The sequence below is a fragment of the Venturia canescens genome, chromosome 1 (assembly GCF_019457755.1).
Source record: "Venturia canescens isolate UGA chromosome 1, ASM1945775v1, whole genome shotgun sequence".
Taxonomy (NCBI): Eukaryota; Metazoa; Arthropoda; class Insecta; order Hymenoptera; family Ichneumonidae; genus Venturia; species Venturia canescens.
The window spans coordinates 37,988,776-38,007,833 of record NC_057421.1 but is presented as its reverse complement, the minus strand read 5'-3'; the positions used below and the strand labels follow the sequence as shown (position 1 = coordinate 38,007,833).

The 19,058-nt window shown below is 36.7% G+C and overlaps 1 protein-coding gene across 1 annotated transcript; it reads left to right on the top strand.

Annotated features, from left to right (window-relative positions):
- The first annotated feature begins 1,219 nt into the window (after positions 1-1,219).
- Positions 1,220-19,053, top strand: LOC122411655 (uncharacterized). The gene is made up of 12 exons (XM_043420672.1): positions 1,220-1,227; positions 2,465-2,678; positions 11,223-11,409; positions 14,498-14,657; positions 15,309-15,484; positions 15,560-15,652; positions 15,731-15,877; positions 15,968-16,230; positions 17,003-17,119; positions 17,289-18,394; positions 18,466-18,522; positions 18,769-19,053. The coding sequence occupies exons 2-12, from the start codon at positions 2,465-2,467 to the stop codon at positions 18,970-18,972; spliced, it is 2,724 nt and encodes a 907-aa protein (XP_043276607.1). The 5' UTR covers positions 1,220-1,227; the 3' UTR covers positions 18,973-19,053.
- The last annotated feature ends 5 nt before the right edge of the window (positions 19,054-19,058 follow it).

The window sequence follows — 19,058 nt, the reverse complement described above, 5'->3', positions numbered from 1 at the left end:
GTGACACTAACAATTCACGTTTTTTTTGGAAGAAAATTTTTCAAATTCGAATGGCAATATACTGAAAAAAATGTTTCATCAAATTATCTTGAAGTTTTGAATTTTTAGGCTAACTCACGATCACACCTAACTTTTCTATGATGAAAAATTGCTTATTTGCTGCATGTCAATTGGCATCTCTGCTATCGAAACTTTGCAGTTATATGCTTCGGTGACAAAACCAGTGAATATTTGATTGAAAAAAAACTATTTCACGAAAAGTCCGAAAATACTCCAATTTATGATCGGATAACATAACAACCGGACAGTTATTAATTTTATTCCCTCCTAATTGTTTCCTAAAAATCACGAAAACATGTTCGTCCTTAACGAGAAGCTTATTACGAGAGCTCGAGATGCTTTAATGCGTCATTTCGACATCGAAATTTCTCGATATTTCAATTTGACTGAGGATCATTTGACAATTTTTAATGCAGAAGTATATAAACCTCTTTCAAACATTTCCATTTTAAGAAAAGTGTCAGAAATAAGTGTGCACATGCATATTTGTATCGAACAGCGACGCCCATCGTGGTGATCGCCGTCCATTTCATTTTCTTCAATGCCCTCGGCACGCGGAGGATTTATTCATTGATTTTTATGAGTATTCTGGTCGTTGCATCGATTTGATAAAATTGTACTTATATTTCTGCATCGAAAGTATGGCCTAGCAACGTTTTTTTCAAACGCTGCGCTCAAACAAAAAATTAACAAACCGGATCGAAATAGCATTCTCGACTGTAACGCTTCGAAGCACGAGCTTAATCGGCTTATCGTGCGCCGAGCATTTAATAATGCACGATAAAGTAGAATACGAAATGACACCTATACTGGTGCACACTAACTAGAGAAGCTGCAGCTATCCACAGACCCTTTGAAATCGTCGCCCGACACGTTGCTGCTTCCTCTCTCGATTCTATAATTTTCTCATTTCAGGTTGTTCATTCACGCGTGTTACACCTACTTTGATAGTTTAACGGAAAACCGGCGGATAAATAAACGAGGATGCTTGAATCGGTGTCGGGAACGTTGGAAACTGGGGCCGATAATTCACCTGTCGAAATACACCAAACCGATGAATATTCTCAGTTCAACAACGTGCTCAAGAATTCGGTCAGCACGGCACATTATGGAGGACAGACAAAAATTCTAGGCGACGAAAATTCCGAGATGTCAGAAAAAACAAGTGTCAGTCGTTTTTCTATTATTTCTTTCTCAAAGTATCCTTTAGTTGACAAGTTCAGTCACGTTCAGTGAATCATTCATTACCAAATTTTGTATGGAGAATATAAAAAAGACATAAATAATGCAGAAAATATTGTCTCAGCACATTCATTCTGCATTTATTTATATCCCGTTTGAGAAAAAAGGCTCCGCAATGATTCTGTCAATTCTCAATAAAACACTCTTTTAGTGAAAAACATTTTTTTGGCTCAAGGCGTAAATAGCTGGCATAATTTCTGCCCTTTTGCACTACGGCTAGTCGAAAGTTCAAAGGGGAAAGACGCTGTTGACTGCTCAAGTTTTTCATGACTTGATTTTTCGAATGCATGCAAAAAACAAATATGAAAAGCTTGAGGATTCGAGTGCCTCGAATCACATGATCTGATTGCATTCCTCGTACATTTGGAAGCAAACACATTCAGAATATATATACCTCGGGCCAGCAGACGACAGGGCTGTCAATGTACTTGTCCCGAGACTCTACCGAGTCTCTTGATATTTTTTTTAATCGAAATTATTGAATCTAGGAGATGAAGATTCCTTGATAAAGCACATTTGAAATAAATTCGTATTTCCATTCGTCAATATTTTTCATGGTTTTGTACATTTAAAAAATGTCTCTCCTCCTTCACTGTTGCTGTCCATTTGCCTGGAAAAATGCAAAAAAATGTTCTCTTTTTGACAAATATTCTCCATAAAAAAAGGAATAGAAACTTCTTTCTTCACAAATATTCTAATCAGCTTAAGGATATTTGGTACAGGCTTACAATGTTGCCATGTTAAACCATGCTAAAAACATGAAAAATTTCAAAATGATAAGAATTTAATAAAATTTGGTGAACATATTCTTTAGTGCCAAATTTGACAATACAATTTTTTTAAGATTTTTCTTCTGTACAATTATCGAGTAATTGATCACTAAAGTTCACGTGTATAAGCATAGCGTTTCCACATATATAGGTATATACATTCCGGGCATAAGAAATCTGTTTTAATGCGTAATTACTCCATAACTAAGCAGAAGAACATTTTGAAATTTTTGAAATTTTGTTTTCGCACTAGATGTTGAAGAACATTACCAAATTTGATCAATTTCTAATTATTTAGACTTTTGTACCATACATCGTTAAATCCATAACATCATGCCCCAAAATGGATTCAATCATCATCGCAGTCAATAATGATCTCCATAATTCTGCAGATGTCACAGGAAGTAGATTTGGGTTCGACACCGATGGCAGTCGAACAAGGCGACGGTGCATTAGCATCTGATTCGTCGTTGGAACGAAACACGAATCGTTTCGTCGGAGCTCTTGTGGAGTCACAAGAGGTGCATTTCATAACCGGAAGTTCGTACGAGGGAACTTGGGATGCTCTTGGAATGGCCGGGGTTGGAAGATATGTGCTGCCTAATGGTCAGTATTGAATAAATGAAACATTTTCGGGATCTTCACTTCCGCTGAACATCGAAAATCCGGTACCATTAAGCTGTTTAAATCTTCCTACATTATAAAATGTGTCGTCGACGTAAAATTGGAATGTCACCGCAGCATCGAGCGTTCGTTAGGCGAGGCTCAAAGTTCTTTGAACTCATCATCATCTAATTTGGATACAAAGTAATTTTTATAAATTTACGACTCTTCTTTTCCCTTACGAATATGAATAAACATGTAAGGGAAGAAGCAGATGCAGTCTGAAGTTATGAATTAACTCTTCAACTCATGAATTATCCTTGGCTAATGATGTTAGTTGCCGTCTGGAGACGTGGCACTGTCTTGAGACCGGGTACAAAGATCCCAAACAAACGTAGCACTTGCATTATTTTTGCAACTTCAACGTAAACTATAACTTTTATCTCAAAGTTACGAAAATTATTCACTGGTGTTTGCTCGGTAGTTTTGATACCTCAAAGGCGAGACGTGCATCGAATCTATGGCCGGGGTTGGCTGATTTTTACGTCACGAAAATGTTAAAACCTTCAGACTTCCTTGAATAATAATTTTTCCTTGATCTGATCTCGACTTACACTTTTATCATACTAATTTCTCAAAGAATCGGAATTTCAATTTTGTGCCACGGAAAAAAACGGTTACTATTTTGAGTCAAAAATATTTCGATATCAGAAAAGCCTTTCGATTCAAAACTCGTCACGTTATCGCACCGTAATACACGGAGAAAATTTAATTTGAAAAATTACCGTCCAGTAACGATAGCGCGGTGACGAGCTGCAATTCATGATTTTATTGTGGGAAAGAAATTGAATTTTCCTATATGAAAAATAATATTAATTGTTCACAGTAGAAATTTTTATCGGAGTACTTAGTAAATTTTGACGTCACGGTGAATTTTACGCGCTGTACTGTAAAAATTTCCGTACGAACGTTTATACTTGTTGCTAATATGCTCAGCCCTTTGTTGAAGTGTATAAATCACCGTTTCAGTGTGCTCCGAAATTCGGAAACGAGTGATCGATACCTGCGTTAATGCAAAGTCATTTTACCGCGACGCACCGTAAAATTCACTGAACGTTTTGTAAATTCAAGTATACGTACCTTAAATTTCACTATCTGCAATATTGACTATTATGAAAGTGAAAATTCGGCAAAACATTGAAAATTTAACAGTGGGTTACTGGAATAAATATTTTTCGTTAACTTGTCCCTGCAGTCAAATTCATCAGATAAATTTAACAGTGAATTTCACGTCAAATATTACCGTTTAATTATCTCCGTGTAGAGTTCTGAACATGAGTTCTGAATTTTGAAAAGGTTTATTGAAATGAATTTTTGCAAAACTGCATAAGGGAATGAAAAAGCGTGTTCCCACATTTCCAAAAGTACAAGAAGCAAAGGAAATAATTAACAAAAGTTATTGTTTATAAACACGATGCACTGACGTTTTGTTATACATTCGAACGTGTCTAGAGTTCGGTCTCATTCGCGGTCCAATGAATTCCATCAAATTCGTTAATTAAATGAATAAATGGAACGAATTTCTGTGCGTCTATGTATATCGATGGGCGCGTGATCCATCCTCACGTCGTGCGCACGCATACACTCGCAAAAATGTTTCGATCATTAATTAACCGTCTGACAACGACGACGCACTATTTGTGTGCCAACGCGAGCAGATTTTATATTCGAACGTTGCGGATCCTCATCACGGACTTATGCATGCAATGATGACAACGGCTCCGCGACTAATACACCCCCGCATATTCGAAATGCGACACGTGTTCTTTCACAGCCTCGGAAGTTTCGTACACGTACGCTGAACGCGCTAATTGACCACCGGCAATACCGGCGACGCACACATTGTCGTGCCATTCCGGTATTGCTCTACATACACGTGCGCGCGTCTACTCCGAATACTGAGTGAGATACAAAGAGGCGTAATCCACGCCGTACAATCGGATAAAAATTGTGCCAATTCCATCTGCGAGCCTGTAAAATATATTTCGTGAGTGTTCGTTATGAAATTTCGTGATTTCATATTTATAATTTCAAGTCGAAATTCATGTACACTTTTTCGTACTGAAATTACAAATCTACCGGGTCTCTTGATTGGTCAAGCGTCGTATTGGAGTGTGTGAGAGGGTGGAAAGACTCTTGCTTGTGCATGCTTACGAGTGCAATCGTCGCACTTCATCAATTCGTGAATTACGTCTCTTGTTAATGGCGAATTTTAATTGAAACTAACAACGAAGCCTCCCATCTTAATGATTTTTATTTATAGTTTAGAAATTATGAAAATTTATAAACCATTTATAAAAATTAATATATTTATTATTTATAAATATTAAATTATTTATAAATTTATATTTAATTTATAATCTACAAAAATTTATAGTAAATTATTTATAAAAAATTATAAATTTATTAAATATTTTTTAATTTTTAAAAAGTTTAAAACATACGAAATATGCTGTGCTTAATGATAAAATTCGCTATTCATTTCGTGGCCAATGAAAGTCGTTTCCGTTGGTGACTCTTAATAGAAATAATTCTAAGAATTTTCATATGCATTTCAATACTCTATTATTGCGTATAATCTTTTGGATTTTTACGAGCTTATCCTATCACTTCGATTCCAAATTCCTTATTTCCATGCGAAACTCAAAATATCGCTTACAGGCCTGTCACAAGAACCAAGATAAACTATGAAAAACCTCGCAGATACCAGCGGCTATGTATTTACACTATTTAATCTGGTGCGGGCGATTGGAAACTCAAAAAACTGCTTCCCCGTTCAGAAACTAATTTTCTTAGCTCGGGGCTGTTTGACTAGGGAGATCGTCGAAGCCCTGCACCACTTATTACTGTCAGTTCCCAAATTTTATATGATAATTTGATTCCCTTCAAAATTTCGATCGTTGTGACTAGCGTAGTCGGTCCAATGAATTTGGCAACACCGCGACCTCGTGACCTGTACTGTCTGTACAGCTGTTATTGACAAAATTTTTCACGCGTATATATTCATCTCATAATCAGTGTTCAAACGTTTGGCATCATTAAGAGGATGGATCAGTCGGTATATCGCAAACGTGAGTGCGAGAGAGATAGCTGCAAATTTCGAAATCGAAATTCTTTGACACAGTTTGACAGATTAAGAAAAGGCTCTGTCAGTCGATTTTTGCCATAGTTCTGCGTAGGCTGACAGAGCCTTTTTTTAATCGGTTAAACCGTGTCAGAGAATTTCAATTTCAAAAATTCCAAGATGAGGTTAGTCGACTGATCCATACTCTTAAGGATGTAAAAGCGGTTGGTCAATGGACAGTTTTTGACCATATTTTTTCAAAGAAATTACCACGGGCAATCATATATAGCACAATGTTATTAAGAAATCTTGTAATGATTTCTTAATGGTAAATAATATTTAAATTCATTTAATTACGAATAGGATTTTATGCAGAGTTATTAACACGACTCGGTAGTGCAGTGTGAAAAGTTTACGTCTGACAACATCAGACGTAGTCAGTTGACAGCAGAGGTTAGAGCTCACCATAACGACAAAAAAGTTCCACAGAGCATTGTACAAATGTTTACATTTATAGGTTGTGCGACGTTGCCCCAACTTCACGGGGTCACGAAATCCTGAGGTTCCGTGAGCATTTGTCGTCTTTAACTTTATATTTATAATTCAGATGTCCCTTGACCCTTTTTTTTAACAAACCGTTAAAATCCTCAGGGTTCGATGCATATAATAGATGTTTTTTATGATTAACATCTGATATAAAAATACAACAAATTTTGAATTATACAGGCATCGAAGTCACTGTGGCTATATATGACACATAAAATTGTGTTCTTTTGATTAAAAATATTTCGATTAAACAGAGTCGTTAAGAGATCTTGAAATTTCATAGAGATTAAGTTTTAAGCTTGGACTATAATATCAAAAAGATTAGAGTGCCATCTGAAATGGAGCCTAGTGCTTATAAATCCTTAAAACATGGCAGAAACGTCTAAAAAACCAAGTTTTTCTTCTCAATTACATCAATATTTTTTCACCCGTCTTTCATATTTTATTGGAAGTCCCTTAGTGTGAGTTGCGTCGATCGGAAAACGTAGTCTCCGCTTTCAAAAAGCATGCGTTTGCAACTTTGCCATCGTGAAAGTAACATATGAGTTAACCTTTCAATAATCACCTTTTTTCGAGAAAAAAGTCATTAATTGCGAACTTCATGAGTATTTTTTCTATCTCTTATGGAAGTTTCTACAAGAACTGTTTGTCAATGTCTGCAAATTTCATATATAGAGACGGGAAAATTAGTGAAACCCGTAAGAGACCGTTTTAAGGGCGGATCCTGCTTTAGTAGGTCTAAAAAAGATGTTTATAGAGGAATTATTTGAGGACAGGAAAAAACAAGTGAGTCTAGCGAACTTTTCAGATTATTTTATTAGATATTTGAACATTGTAAAAAAAATTTTCAAAGAGAAAAATATTCAAATGCAACCGATTTTCATGTACATTTGTGTAGCACCATGTACAATCCACGGGAAAGATGGAACTCGTATTTTCCGTCTGAAATAAAAAAATTTGCAAATTGCTTCCTCAAGATGGTCAAGATGCACGATCCTCAAAGCTTACTCTATGAGGTGCCATATTTTTCATTTTGGCTTCCTCATAGAGGAAGCTTCGAGCATCGTGCATCTTGACCATCTTGAGGAAGCAATTTGCAAATTCTAATTTGCAGCATTTTTTTGTATACAAGGAAATAATGTATTTTCTCTACCTTCTTTTACGAACTTTAATTTATCTCTTTGTTTAAATTCATAAAAAAAAACTAAATGACGAGCCATCAGAAAAAACAGTTTGCAACTTTCAATTTTCATCATTTTTCTATTTACATTGAAATTAAAGAAAATTCCGACAACTTTGCTGGAAAGTATAGAGGAAGTACAGACTTATACACAATATCTTATAAAATTTCCAAAAATTGAAGCGGTCGGACGATTTTTTGAAAGACTCATATTTTCGTAAAATTCAAAATGTCATAAAATTTGAACCGCTCAACCGATATTCCCCAAATTCAATACCAACCTTCCTATTATAATAGTCTATTTATAAAAAAAAATTATTAATAAATCTCTAAATTTTCGAAAGTTAGAGCGTTCGACACCCTTTTTATGAAAATTTTAAAACGTCGTCAGATTCGTAATTTTTTACAAATTCTGACAAAATTATCAGAGAGTGAAGAGCTTGTATAGATTAACATCTGTGCAAAACGGTAGCTCTGTATCTCAAACCGTTTCCGAGTTATGAGCGTTTGAATTTTGCAGTGCCATAACACACACACACACACACACGCACGCACGCACGCACGCACGCACGCACACACGCACACACGCACGCACGCACGCACACACGCACACACGCACGCACGCACACACGCACGCACGCACACGCACACGCACACGCACACGCACACGCACGCACACACTCACACGCGCACACACGCACACGCACACACGCACACATCCGGACATTGTTTCTAGATATGATTTTTCGATGTTTTGGAACATTTTGAGCAGGACATTGACATTGAAAGCTGTAAAAGAAAATTTTTCATCGTCACAAAGCTTCCTCCATGAGGAAGCAAAAACCAAATATAATTTTCATTTTCATCTATTTTTCTTCCCTATGAACTAAGAAAAACCCACAAAATAGCAAAATTAAACATTTTCCCAGCTTTGAAAAAATGCGTTTTTTTTTTTTAAATCATTTCAACTTTCTAAAAAAGTCGTTTAAAAATTTTCTTCCATGAATCGTTTATTTAGTTCAAATAAAAGAGAATACAAATCTGAAGCCAACAAGCATTGCAATCACGCCCGCCAGTGCTGCCCGAGCGCTCGTTACCTGCTCGACACCCCTCCACGTTTATTAGTGCTGTATCGTTGAAAATATTTCGAATTAGCCTCTACAATAGTAGATACATATTCTCAGATATATCAGGAATAGATTTAAGCAATTGAAAAAAATTGATTTTTAGAGAATCCATTTTAATTTGTTTTCTCCCAAACAAAGTATCCTCAAAATTTTTCCAGAACATTTATTTACTCTTCATTACTGTATTGAAATTTTTTTTATCAAAATTTCTTGTTAATTCGATTGCCAAATGAACTTCCTTAAGGTACAATTTTCCACATTTTTGGGTCTCCCTTTTCAAGCCTGAAAGATCTAATAATCAGCACAAACACAACGTTACAAAAACGTGTGTTTGATTATGCGTGCGAGTACCGGTGTGAAAACACGTGTAAACGAATGAATTTTCGAGTCCCTGCTCAAAGTCCCATATTACGTGATACGTGTTGAGTTCACTTACAGTGCACGATAGCTGTTTTAGATGCGTCACCCGTGTCGTATTTACCGCTATACACGCGCTCAAACCAATCACTTATCCGCGCTCTTTTCTCTGTTTTTTTTTTTTTCATTTTTTTCCTTTCTTTCATTCTTTTTCTTAGCCACGCGCGGCTTTGCGGAGAATTATGTCGCGAGCTTGCGTGCGTTCTCTCGCCGGGTCAAAGAAAAGCAAACTGCAAAAGAGCGAGAGAGTTGAAGGATTATGTGCACACACGGAGAGAGAAACAAACGGACTGAGAAAAAGAAAGAGAGAAGAAGATCTGATTCCCGAATGGTCTCACTGCCGCCGCGCGATCTCTGCGCGGTGCAAGCGGAATTTACACGCCGGGGATTCCGCGACGCGAGCGGAACGACCTCGTGGGCAATTTCGCACGTTCCTCCTTACCGTTACAGCAGCATGATCTTTTCTCTCTCCCTTCCCCTCTCTTTCCTCCCTATTTCTTTCTTTTACTTATGCTTCGGCTGAACCCACCTGAGAGACTGTACGTTGCCCAGATTTCGAAGGGGCCCACACACATATGCCCGTAAAACGCAATAGTTTAAACCTCTCGAAACACGTTGCTGTATGCTCGATATATATCCCGAAGCAATTTCAGAATTTAACGGGTTTTTATTCAGTTTTTTGTCTCGAGACCTCTTTTATTTATAGTCAAGAAAAAATGACGTCTTGACAAACAAGTATACACCATTTTTTTTCACATCCTGCCATTGTGACCTATTTGTGATGAAGCATTATTTTCGTCGCACGTGAACGATGAGAGGAAATTTTCGTTATTTGTAGTTTTATGAGTATTCGTTTTTTTTTTTTTTAATGTAATTTTTAGTTCAGGCTAATATAGAACACGAAATCGATAATGTTTTGGAAGAATCGAGGATTATATGATCGGGAAAAAGATTCTTAAAGTCGTTCGTTAGTTCGACTGACCCGCATCACTCAACAAATGCACCGATCATTGAGGCTTGAAAAACAGAAGTTATAAACAAAGACACTTTCCACCTACCATTCGATTTCAATTCACCCACGTTCGATTCTCATCGATCGTTCCGATCTTCCGTTCTCTCGATCTCCACACGTCCGCAGCATATCCGGGAATCATAAACTGTGATCGAATCTCGTTCGTTCATTGATCTCTTCACCGAGAAATTCTTGCGACGAAATCGGATATCGTTTATCCACCCACGAAAGGCAGGAAGAAAAACGTGTCAGAGAATCCCACTTGATTTTCACGTGTGACGAAAACTTTTGGGGCGATATCCGTGATGAGAAATTACTCGGTAATTTTAGGCGAGCCAATCGACAGAAGTTTGTGTGCTTTCGGATTCGACCTAGTTGAACAAGAAACGATGATTAACGTCGAAGCACACTTGCCAAGTAACGAAGGTGCATCTCGGTCATCGTAAAGAAGAAAAAAAATTAAGGATGCGAGTTGCGATTAGTGTCGATATGTGACGGCGTAGAACCGGCGTTTAGACGCCTCGTTGTTCTGGTTTCAGTCACTCTCGACTTGAATATAGATCGTTGAATCAACATTACGATGCAGTCCGTTTGACCTTATGCCATTTTTAAATAGCCACGATATTCTAGTGCAAAGAAAAATACATTTAAACTATAAGAAATCGATCAACCTATCGCCAAATATGGTTTTACAGAGAACTCAATTATTAAGGTAGATCATGCCCGTAGGATCGTATTTTATGGGTGTCCAAATTGGATCGATTTCTACTCCCTAATTAGAGATATAATCACTTTAAATTAATGTCAGAGTTATTCATTCGAAATTGTAAATAAATTTGTTCAACTTATCTTTTGGCGAATGATATTACAAGCTATTAATTGAACGGGGATCCAGTACTGGGTGAACACCAAATTTCATTCGTCCCTGGTAAAAATACTATAGCTTTTTGTGTAAAAACTGGCATTAGAGAGCGCGAAGGGAAAACACTAAGGGAAATGGATCAAGAAAAAATTACTAATAAAAAGACAGAAGGCTATGACAAGAGTGGCCCGAGTCAAGAAGAAACAAAATGGCGAACTACCTTAATCGAGTGGAGAAAAATGTACTATTTTCAAAGTTTAAAAAACGCTCTTCTTACAGGCACAATTTACGAAGGTGAAATCAGAGATGGAATGTTTCACGGTCAGGGCTCCTTCTATTGGACCGGAAATCGACGTCTTGACGTCGTCCATATTCGGGGCGAGCTCAAAGAATACAAATATCAATTTCCAGATGATCTCAATTACGAAGATATAAATGGGGAATATTGCAAATTTCCAGACAGAAGGTATTTAGAATGTAAACAAATTGCTTTTTTGGGCAACAAAATGTCGATTTTTTTCATCTCTTTTTTTCGAAAAAAAAAATCGTCTTTTTTTCATAAACAGAAAATCTCACAAGACCAATTGTCAGTGAATACTTTTTTGACGTTCGCATAGCGATTAAGGAGGCTCCGTTATTCACTTTTTCAATCTCTCATTTAAATGACATTTCCCAATATAAGTGCGACCGCACCCCATTCGACCTGAGAATCGCTATGAAAATAGACGCTCCTTTCGAATTTTCACACGAACCGATATTTCACGCGGTGCAAAAGACTTCCGCCTGCAAAGCCAGACAAACGAGAGTATCTAATTGATCGCGGCAAGTGAGCAGGGATCGAAAGTCTCACGAGAGGATGCTTTCGCCTGCAGTTATTACATTATGCATGTACAACAAGCAGCATACGTCCTGTAACGCTAATGTCCCTGTCCTTGGCTTCCTGAATATATTATCGTCGATGAGAAAAATAAAAAATTATCCTCGCATGAAATTTCTTCGCAATTCACGAGAAAGTGAAAACGACTCTCTCTCCATTCGCTATCGCTGTTACGCGACATATGCTTAAAATCATCATTCATTTAACGAAAATGCAATGAGCATTAATCAACAGCTGAAATGTATGCTTTGCTGAGAATACAAAATTTGAGTATCGTGAGTCCTGCCCTCGCTGCTTTCATTCGCCATTTCCGAGCCATAATTCATTTCTTCCTCGTCGATTTCCATGGTTTTTTCTTAAACTTAAAAATTTGATTTAAACTTAAACTGCTGGTCAATCGTTCAAGGTGATTTCAAATTTTTTTGAGCCAGAACTCCGCGTCTGAAGAACCAATAAATAGTGCTTCATATCTCAATTACCCCAAAACACGTTCGTTGTCATTCGACAATAGAAAATGTTCTCATTCAGCAATAAGAAAAAAATATATATCATCGAAACTAAATGAAGTAAGCGGCATTCATACTGTTAGAGACATGATCGTACCTTAGCCAATATTTCGTAAATAAAAAACCAAGTTCATGAAAAAAGAAAATCATGGATAAGATAATTTTATTGGTTAATTTGCAGTATAGACATTTCAGGAATAATGAAGTGATGAGAAATTATATACAGCTTTCATTTATGAAGGATATCGATATGATTGATGAACAGTTGATAAATTGACAAATTTATTAAAATCGGTTTAAATTCTAAAATGCGGAACCAAAGATCGTTAGACGATGATGAAATTTCATAAGGTGGAAATAACCATACAAGAATTGATTTGATGATAATACTTACTTTTGATTCCATTCCAGATTTCACTCCAGTATTGTTGATAAGTAGCAGCACCATCACTTTATGTATCATCTTAAAGTAATTCGGCCGTTCGATAAAGTACGGTGAAGGTCCACTTTTTTGTCCTAAATGATAGTTTAAAGTCCCCTGATGACGATAAGTACAGTTCCGGGGCCTCTTACAGGGAAAAATTTTCAATTATTTCATTTGCAATTTTGAGTTTTTAACACGACACCCTATGGAAGAACTCACAATAATATTACTTGTGAAAAAATTGTACGCGGTGTTCAAACTTCGGAAAAGTTATATCGTGAAGAAAATTTATCACAGATTCGATTTCTTTAAAAAAACATTACCTTACGAGGCTTTCAAGAAAGAAAACATGAAAATAATTTTGATCTGTCGAAAGCGGATGTCAGTCATTACGTTGGAGTGCTGGTAACAGCTGATTGAACTTTAAAAAATGTTCCCTATATGTTAATGTATTTAAAGTGTCACCGGTACCGACTCAATCATTAACTAGTCTCGTTAAAGTATAAATTTGATCTTTTATGATATTCTCGAAGCATTTTATTAAATTCTTGTGATAAAAATATTCTCAATGTAAGTGTTTATTAGTTTTATTAATAATTTAGACTTGAATTCAATCAACATAAAGTATAGTTGTGAACTTGACTAGTCACAGAACGGTCGAACTATTTTAACCATAATCTGATTTTGTTTATTGATGAAATGCATGATATTATACATGTCTTTCTTTTGGTATATGGATTTATTTCGTGGGCTTTGCTAATACATTAATGAAAAGACTGACTACCAATCAGAGACAAGTACATTTATGTTATGACGAGTTGCTGCCAGAGACTCTTTAACGGAGCGATAGCGTTTCCAATTGTTTTCGAAAATTTGTTTCTTTAATAATTAATCAACTATAGCATTTCGAAGAATATTATAAGCTGACATATTTTTTCTTTATTTCTTTACGATATTTTTAACACATACCTTTGTCGTTCCTTATTCGATCATAAACTGTCGTTATAACCTGGAGGGTGAGGTATGTCGATGCGGGTACGAGAGTTTTACGAAGATTCGGTGCGGCGTTACTGTTGAACAATGTAATGTTGTAATTAAGGATGCCCGAGGAACCACAATTGAAAGGGGAGGTGACTTTCTCACCTCAAAACCACCGAGAACATAATGAAAAGTTAATGTGCTGTAGGAACGAGAAACTTGGATCGTATGAGGCCCCCTGAACACGCAGGCTTACGCGACGACGAAACGTGTCGGTTTTTAATAGGTCATGCAACAGAAAAGAAGAGCTCGAAGAAATTTTCACGCGCGCGATATGTTATTCAACTGCCGACATTCCCCAACCTCGAATTGTGGGATAAATAATTCATAGAAATTTAACGACTTTTTTCGATTGAGGAAAGAAACCTTTTTTCCAAATAAAAGTGCCCGGTGAATAGGAATTTACTCTTCTGGATATTCTTGGGAAAATATCAGAAAATATATGGTTGACGATTTTTAATAAAACTTAAATACAACTTGTCACAATCGCATGAAACTCGAATGAATTGAAATGAATGTGACGAAGCATTTAGAACAATTTTATTGTTTCATTAAATTCATTGAAGTAAATTAAAAAAAAAATCCCGGATTCGTTTTCGATCGTTGTTTTTTGCGTCGATCAGGTTTCGTTGCATTCTTTACTTGTAAATATTATCGATTCCAAGACTCTTGACAAAGCGGTACGAATTTCGTCCACATATTCTCGAAGGTTCCACGAGAGTATGAAGAAGGGCTTGAAACCTGGTGGGCGAACACTGAAAACCGCACGACCAACTGCCAAAGTTCTTCCGGCTGGCTGTTACGACACGGGAGACGGTGTCTTTTATCCAAAAACGCAGCGTATCACGTCTTACGATGACTCCAAAGAGGTGACAATCGATTCGAAAAAAAAAGAGATTTTTTTACCAACGCACACTGTTTCTCCGAATAGAATGAAAACGGTTATGAATACCTATTGCAATTTAACAATCATAATTTGATCAAATTTCGTGATAATATTCTTTGGCATCAAGTATACAAATACAATTTTTTTCAAATTTTTTTATCACATGGTTATCGCATAATTGAGCGTTAAATTGAAGTTCTTATGCACGAGATGTAAAACTCTATGCTTATACACGTGAACTTTACTGTTCAATTACTCGAGAGCTATGTGGTAGAAAAATCTAAAAAATTTATATTGGCTTATATCTTTTTAAAGAATACATTTACCAAATTTTATGAAATTTTTAATATTTTTAACATGGTTTAGCATGGCAACATTGTATCGTTGCGATCCACCCTCCTTAATCATTAGTGGAATTACAAATCTGGAATCGCCACTTGAATTACATGAAATTGTTAGAAATTTTGGAAAATTCATTCGTTTTCTACAACTTTTATTATGAGAAGATATTCACGAGTAGCATTTATACTTTTTATTAATGATGCAATACATTTTGTGATTTTACAACTCTCCCCTAATGCTTTTGGTCGTCTCTGAATCGTGCTAAAATTTAATCTACACGCGATGGTTCCAGGTGCTGAGAATCCCGTCGGCAGAAGAATATTCGTGGATTCTGGAAAAATGTCGTAAGAGTTGGTCCGAACCGACTGGGTATCGAGCGGAGTTGAACGAAAACTGGGCCGAAAATCCGCCAAATTTACCTTACAATCTCCCAATGTCACAGGATTCGCCGGACCGCTGGTGGAAAAGGTTCGCTAAATATTGAGCATTCTTTTTCGACGTTCGTGATGCATTCGATAAGGATTTTCATTTATTTATTATTAGACTTACGACTTTCGCAAAAGATCCCGATTTTCTGGCTGGAAGAAACGAAAAAGATGCATCCAGCTTCGGACTTAATGACGGAACCGTTTCGATGTAATAACTGAAACCTCGTTTTTTACAATATTATGATTACTTCGGAATCAATTTTATTACTAAACAAATATTTTCCAGCCCGAAAGTATGCATATGCGACGGAACCGTACTCATTGGTGAACCTTGTCGTTGCATCCTCTGCTCCTCGGGCTACGAGCAGGGAGAATATGGAGAGTCGAGGAGTGGCGAAATGTATAAAAATCAGTGCGAAAGATTCGAATGGAGGCAAGTATTTTAGGGTCGGTGAAAGATCTTCCAGGAGAAAAATTCAGAGGCATGAAATTTCGAGAATAATTAACCAAATAATTGTGACAGCAGCTCAGAAATGCACGTGAATTCGGCTTCAAATGCTCGTGCTGACATTCCGGAGGACCTTAATGCTGAAAAATCTTTAATAAAATTTCGAAACGATAAAAAATCGATGAAATCGATACAAACGTTAAAAATGGGGGAGCCGGAATATCGGACAAAAGACGAGAGCCAAACGAACGAACTCGTTGGACGAAGCCAAACAAACATTGAATCAAGAAGTATTAGAAATGACTTTGGAAAATCGACGACCAATGAAAAAAGTGACGGTACTGATGGCAACTCTACTCGAATCGATGACAAACCAAAGGAATTAATGTCTAATATAAACTCAAAGCAAGATATTAAGAGGGTCCTGCTTTGGAAAGTCAAAAAATCGATTTTTTTCGGGGATGTTTTTAGAATAGACGGAAATAACTCACCACAGCGAACTTTTCGGTATAGTTTCATATTTCAAAAGTACAAAAACATTTTTTTAATGTGAGAAATACTTGTTTGTACATGGTTTATCCGCCAAGTCTGATTGTCCAAGTTTCTCAGTCGCGTACAATGTGGAGATCTCGGAATTATTATCTGCAACGAAAATTCCAATTTTTTTTTCTATTTTCATATATTTTTCTTCCATTTAAAACTATAAAAACGAGAAAAAATTGCGAAAATCTATATTTACAGCACGTTGAAGTGATATTCTTCTTCAGAAACGTTTTTTTTTTCAAACTCACTAAAAGTATAGAATTTCGCAATTTTTCCGGGTTTTTATAGGTTCGTATGGAAGAAAAATGTATGAAAATGGAACAAGAATTAAGAATTTTTGTTGCACACAATAATTACGATTTCCACATTGTACGCAGCTGAGAAACTTTGACAATCAGACTTTGCGCATAAACCATGTACAAACAAGTATTTCTCTCATTAAAAAAATGTTTTTGTACTTTTGAAATATCCTCGAAATTATACCAAAAAGTTCGCTATCGTGAGTTATTTCCGTCTATCCAAAAACATTCCCGAAACCAATCGTTTTTTTTTTATTTTTCAAAGCAGGACGCCCCCTTAAAGAAAATCGTAAGCGTGATGACGACCCATCGATGAGCACAGTGGACATGGATAAACACCTTAAAAAAAGTTCTGCAGAAAAATCGTTCAGTAAAAAAAAACTTGGTAAGAATAAAACATGTTTTGATCCACTTATTTAATCACGACGATGACAAAATATCGTTATTTCACGAGATCCTAGAGATTTTTTCTTCATTGTGTCTACTCCATTAAATCCGCTCACACATCACGTGTTTGTTTTATTACGGTTTATGGATTACGTATTCGATTGTAGATTCCTCAACTGAGTTAAAACCGAGCGAGAAAGTCTCGAGAGTGAGGCTACCGGAAGTGAACGAATTTCGTACGCTCGACATGAAACTTTTACCAGAAAATTTGTCGCAGAAAAATCGCGAACGAATGACAATCGAATCTGAGCGCGGACTTCCGGGCAATCGGGAAACCGGAAATTCCGTTGAATTCGTAGGTCCAACGATCGATGAACACAGTCATGTATCCAGAGATAAATTGAACTTAGAATCACCAACAATTGATGAAGAATTGAGTGGGAAAAAGGAACTCAAAGACGAGAAACCGGATAACTTGGTCGAATTACTCGTCGACAATAAACACTCATCAGGGGAAGCAAAAACCGGATATTTCGCTACAAATACTTCAGAAAATGCGCAACCTGCCAACTTCTCTCGATCCCATTCCATCCAAAATCGTCAATCGGTCATCGAAGCTGATGGAAAAATAAAAGATCGTGAGTCTTCGACTGTGAAAACAGATGCGAAGAAGAAATTGAAAAACGTTTTTAATGACAAAACTCCGTTGACTTCTCGGGGCACATCTACAGAGAAAATGATTTCAGTGTCCCCTGCGAATGGAGATTCAAAATATTCGGCCAACGGAATATCAGATGTCGGACTAGGAAGAAGTAGGTCGACGCACCACGAAGAGCCACCATTAGCATCAAAGGTCGGAATATCGGAACTCGACGACCTCGAGAAACCTCGATCCACTAAACCTGAATCTGAGTCAGAATCAACAGACGATAATAACGTGAGATCGGATTCGGAAAAACACTTAAAAATTTTTATTTCATCGGGATCTGAGACGAACGAAGAGGTATCAAAAGCGTCGGAAATTATTCCTGAGGAAAAAAGTTTCGTAATATTGAGTTCGAGAAACGTGGAAAACTCGAGTTCGGCCGGTTTCTCTTCCAAATGGGACGAAGGGAGCTCCGTTTCATCGAGAGAAGACTTAACGAGCCTCGATAAAGTGCATCCTTCCCTCGCGACACTAAAATCCAAGAAGCAGGAATTTTCGAAAGATCAAAGACTCCTTGAGATTTATAAGAAACATTCGAATACGAAGAAATCAACGGATGAACCAGTGGTGACTATTTTTGCCCATTTTTTCGCCAACAATACATCGAGAGTTCTTAATTTCAACTTTTTTCTCAACAGAAATCGACCGTTTGGCGATTATCCAGTGCGAATTTTAACTATGGACCAGAGACCAAGGCACGCAAAGTTTTTTTGTTATAAAAGTTCGGGCCAAGATCGGAAATAAATATTTTGATTTTATTTTCGTTTTTTTTTTTCAATTCTTAGTTCATTTTCGTTCCTTCTTGTTTCGAGAAAACTGGGATTATCAAAAGAAATGATGGAAGATTAATTACACTCACGTGGCTCCACATTTATCGATAGTAATTGCTGAGATTTTAAAAAATACTCTTCAAAACTGAGTTTTTCGATTGAATATTTTAGATAAAGAATTTGCTCTTCCATCCTGCTTTAACGGCACCGAGATCTGAAAACGTGGTTTACGTGAGGAAGCCCTGTGACCACAGGGCCTGCACAACATCGATACGGGAAGTGAGGGCCACTGCATCACGCACTGGAAAGGAATATCCTTCCAACATTCCAACCAAGACGTCGAGTTCCCATAGCAATGTGAAGGAGAAGAAATAATTTTATAACGTAAACGCATGGAAACAAAGATAAGACAATGAAAACGAAAAAAATGAAATTTAAGAGAAAAGAATGCTTTTTTACCT

Bases quoted from the DNA above. Each gene is read 5' to 3' on its own strand.
- LOC122411655 (XM_043420672.1), top strand. From the start codon at position 2,465: ATGTCACAGGAAGTAGATTTGGGTTCGACACCGATGGCAGTCGAACAA. The intron at 2,679-11,222 runs GTCAGTATTGAA...CTCTTCTTACAG, and splicing joins AAGATATGTGCTGCCTAATG to GCACAATTTACGAAGGTGAA. The intron at 15,653-15,730 runs GTAATAACTGAA...AATATTTTCCAG, and splicing joins AATGACGGAACCGTTTCGAT to CCCGAAAGTATGCATATGCG.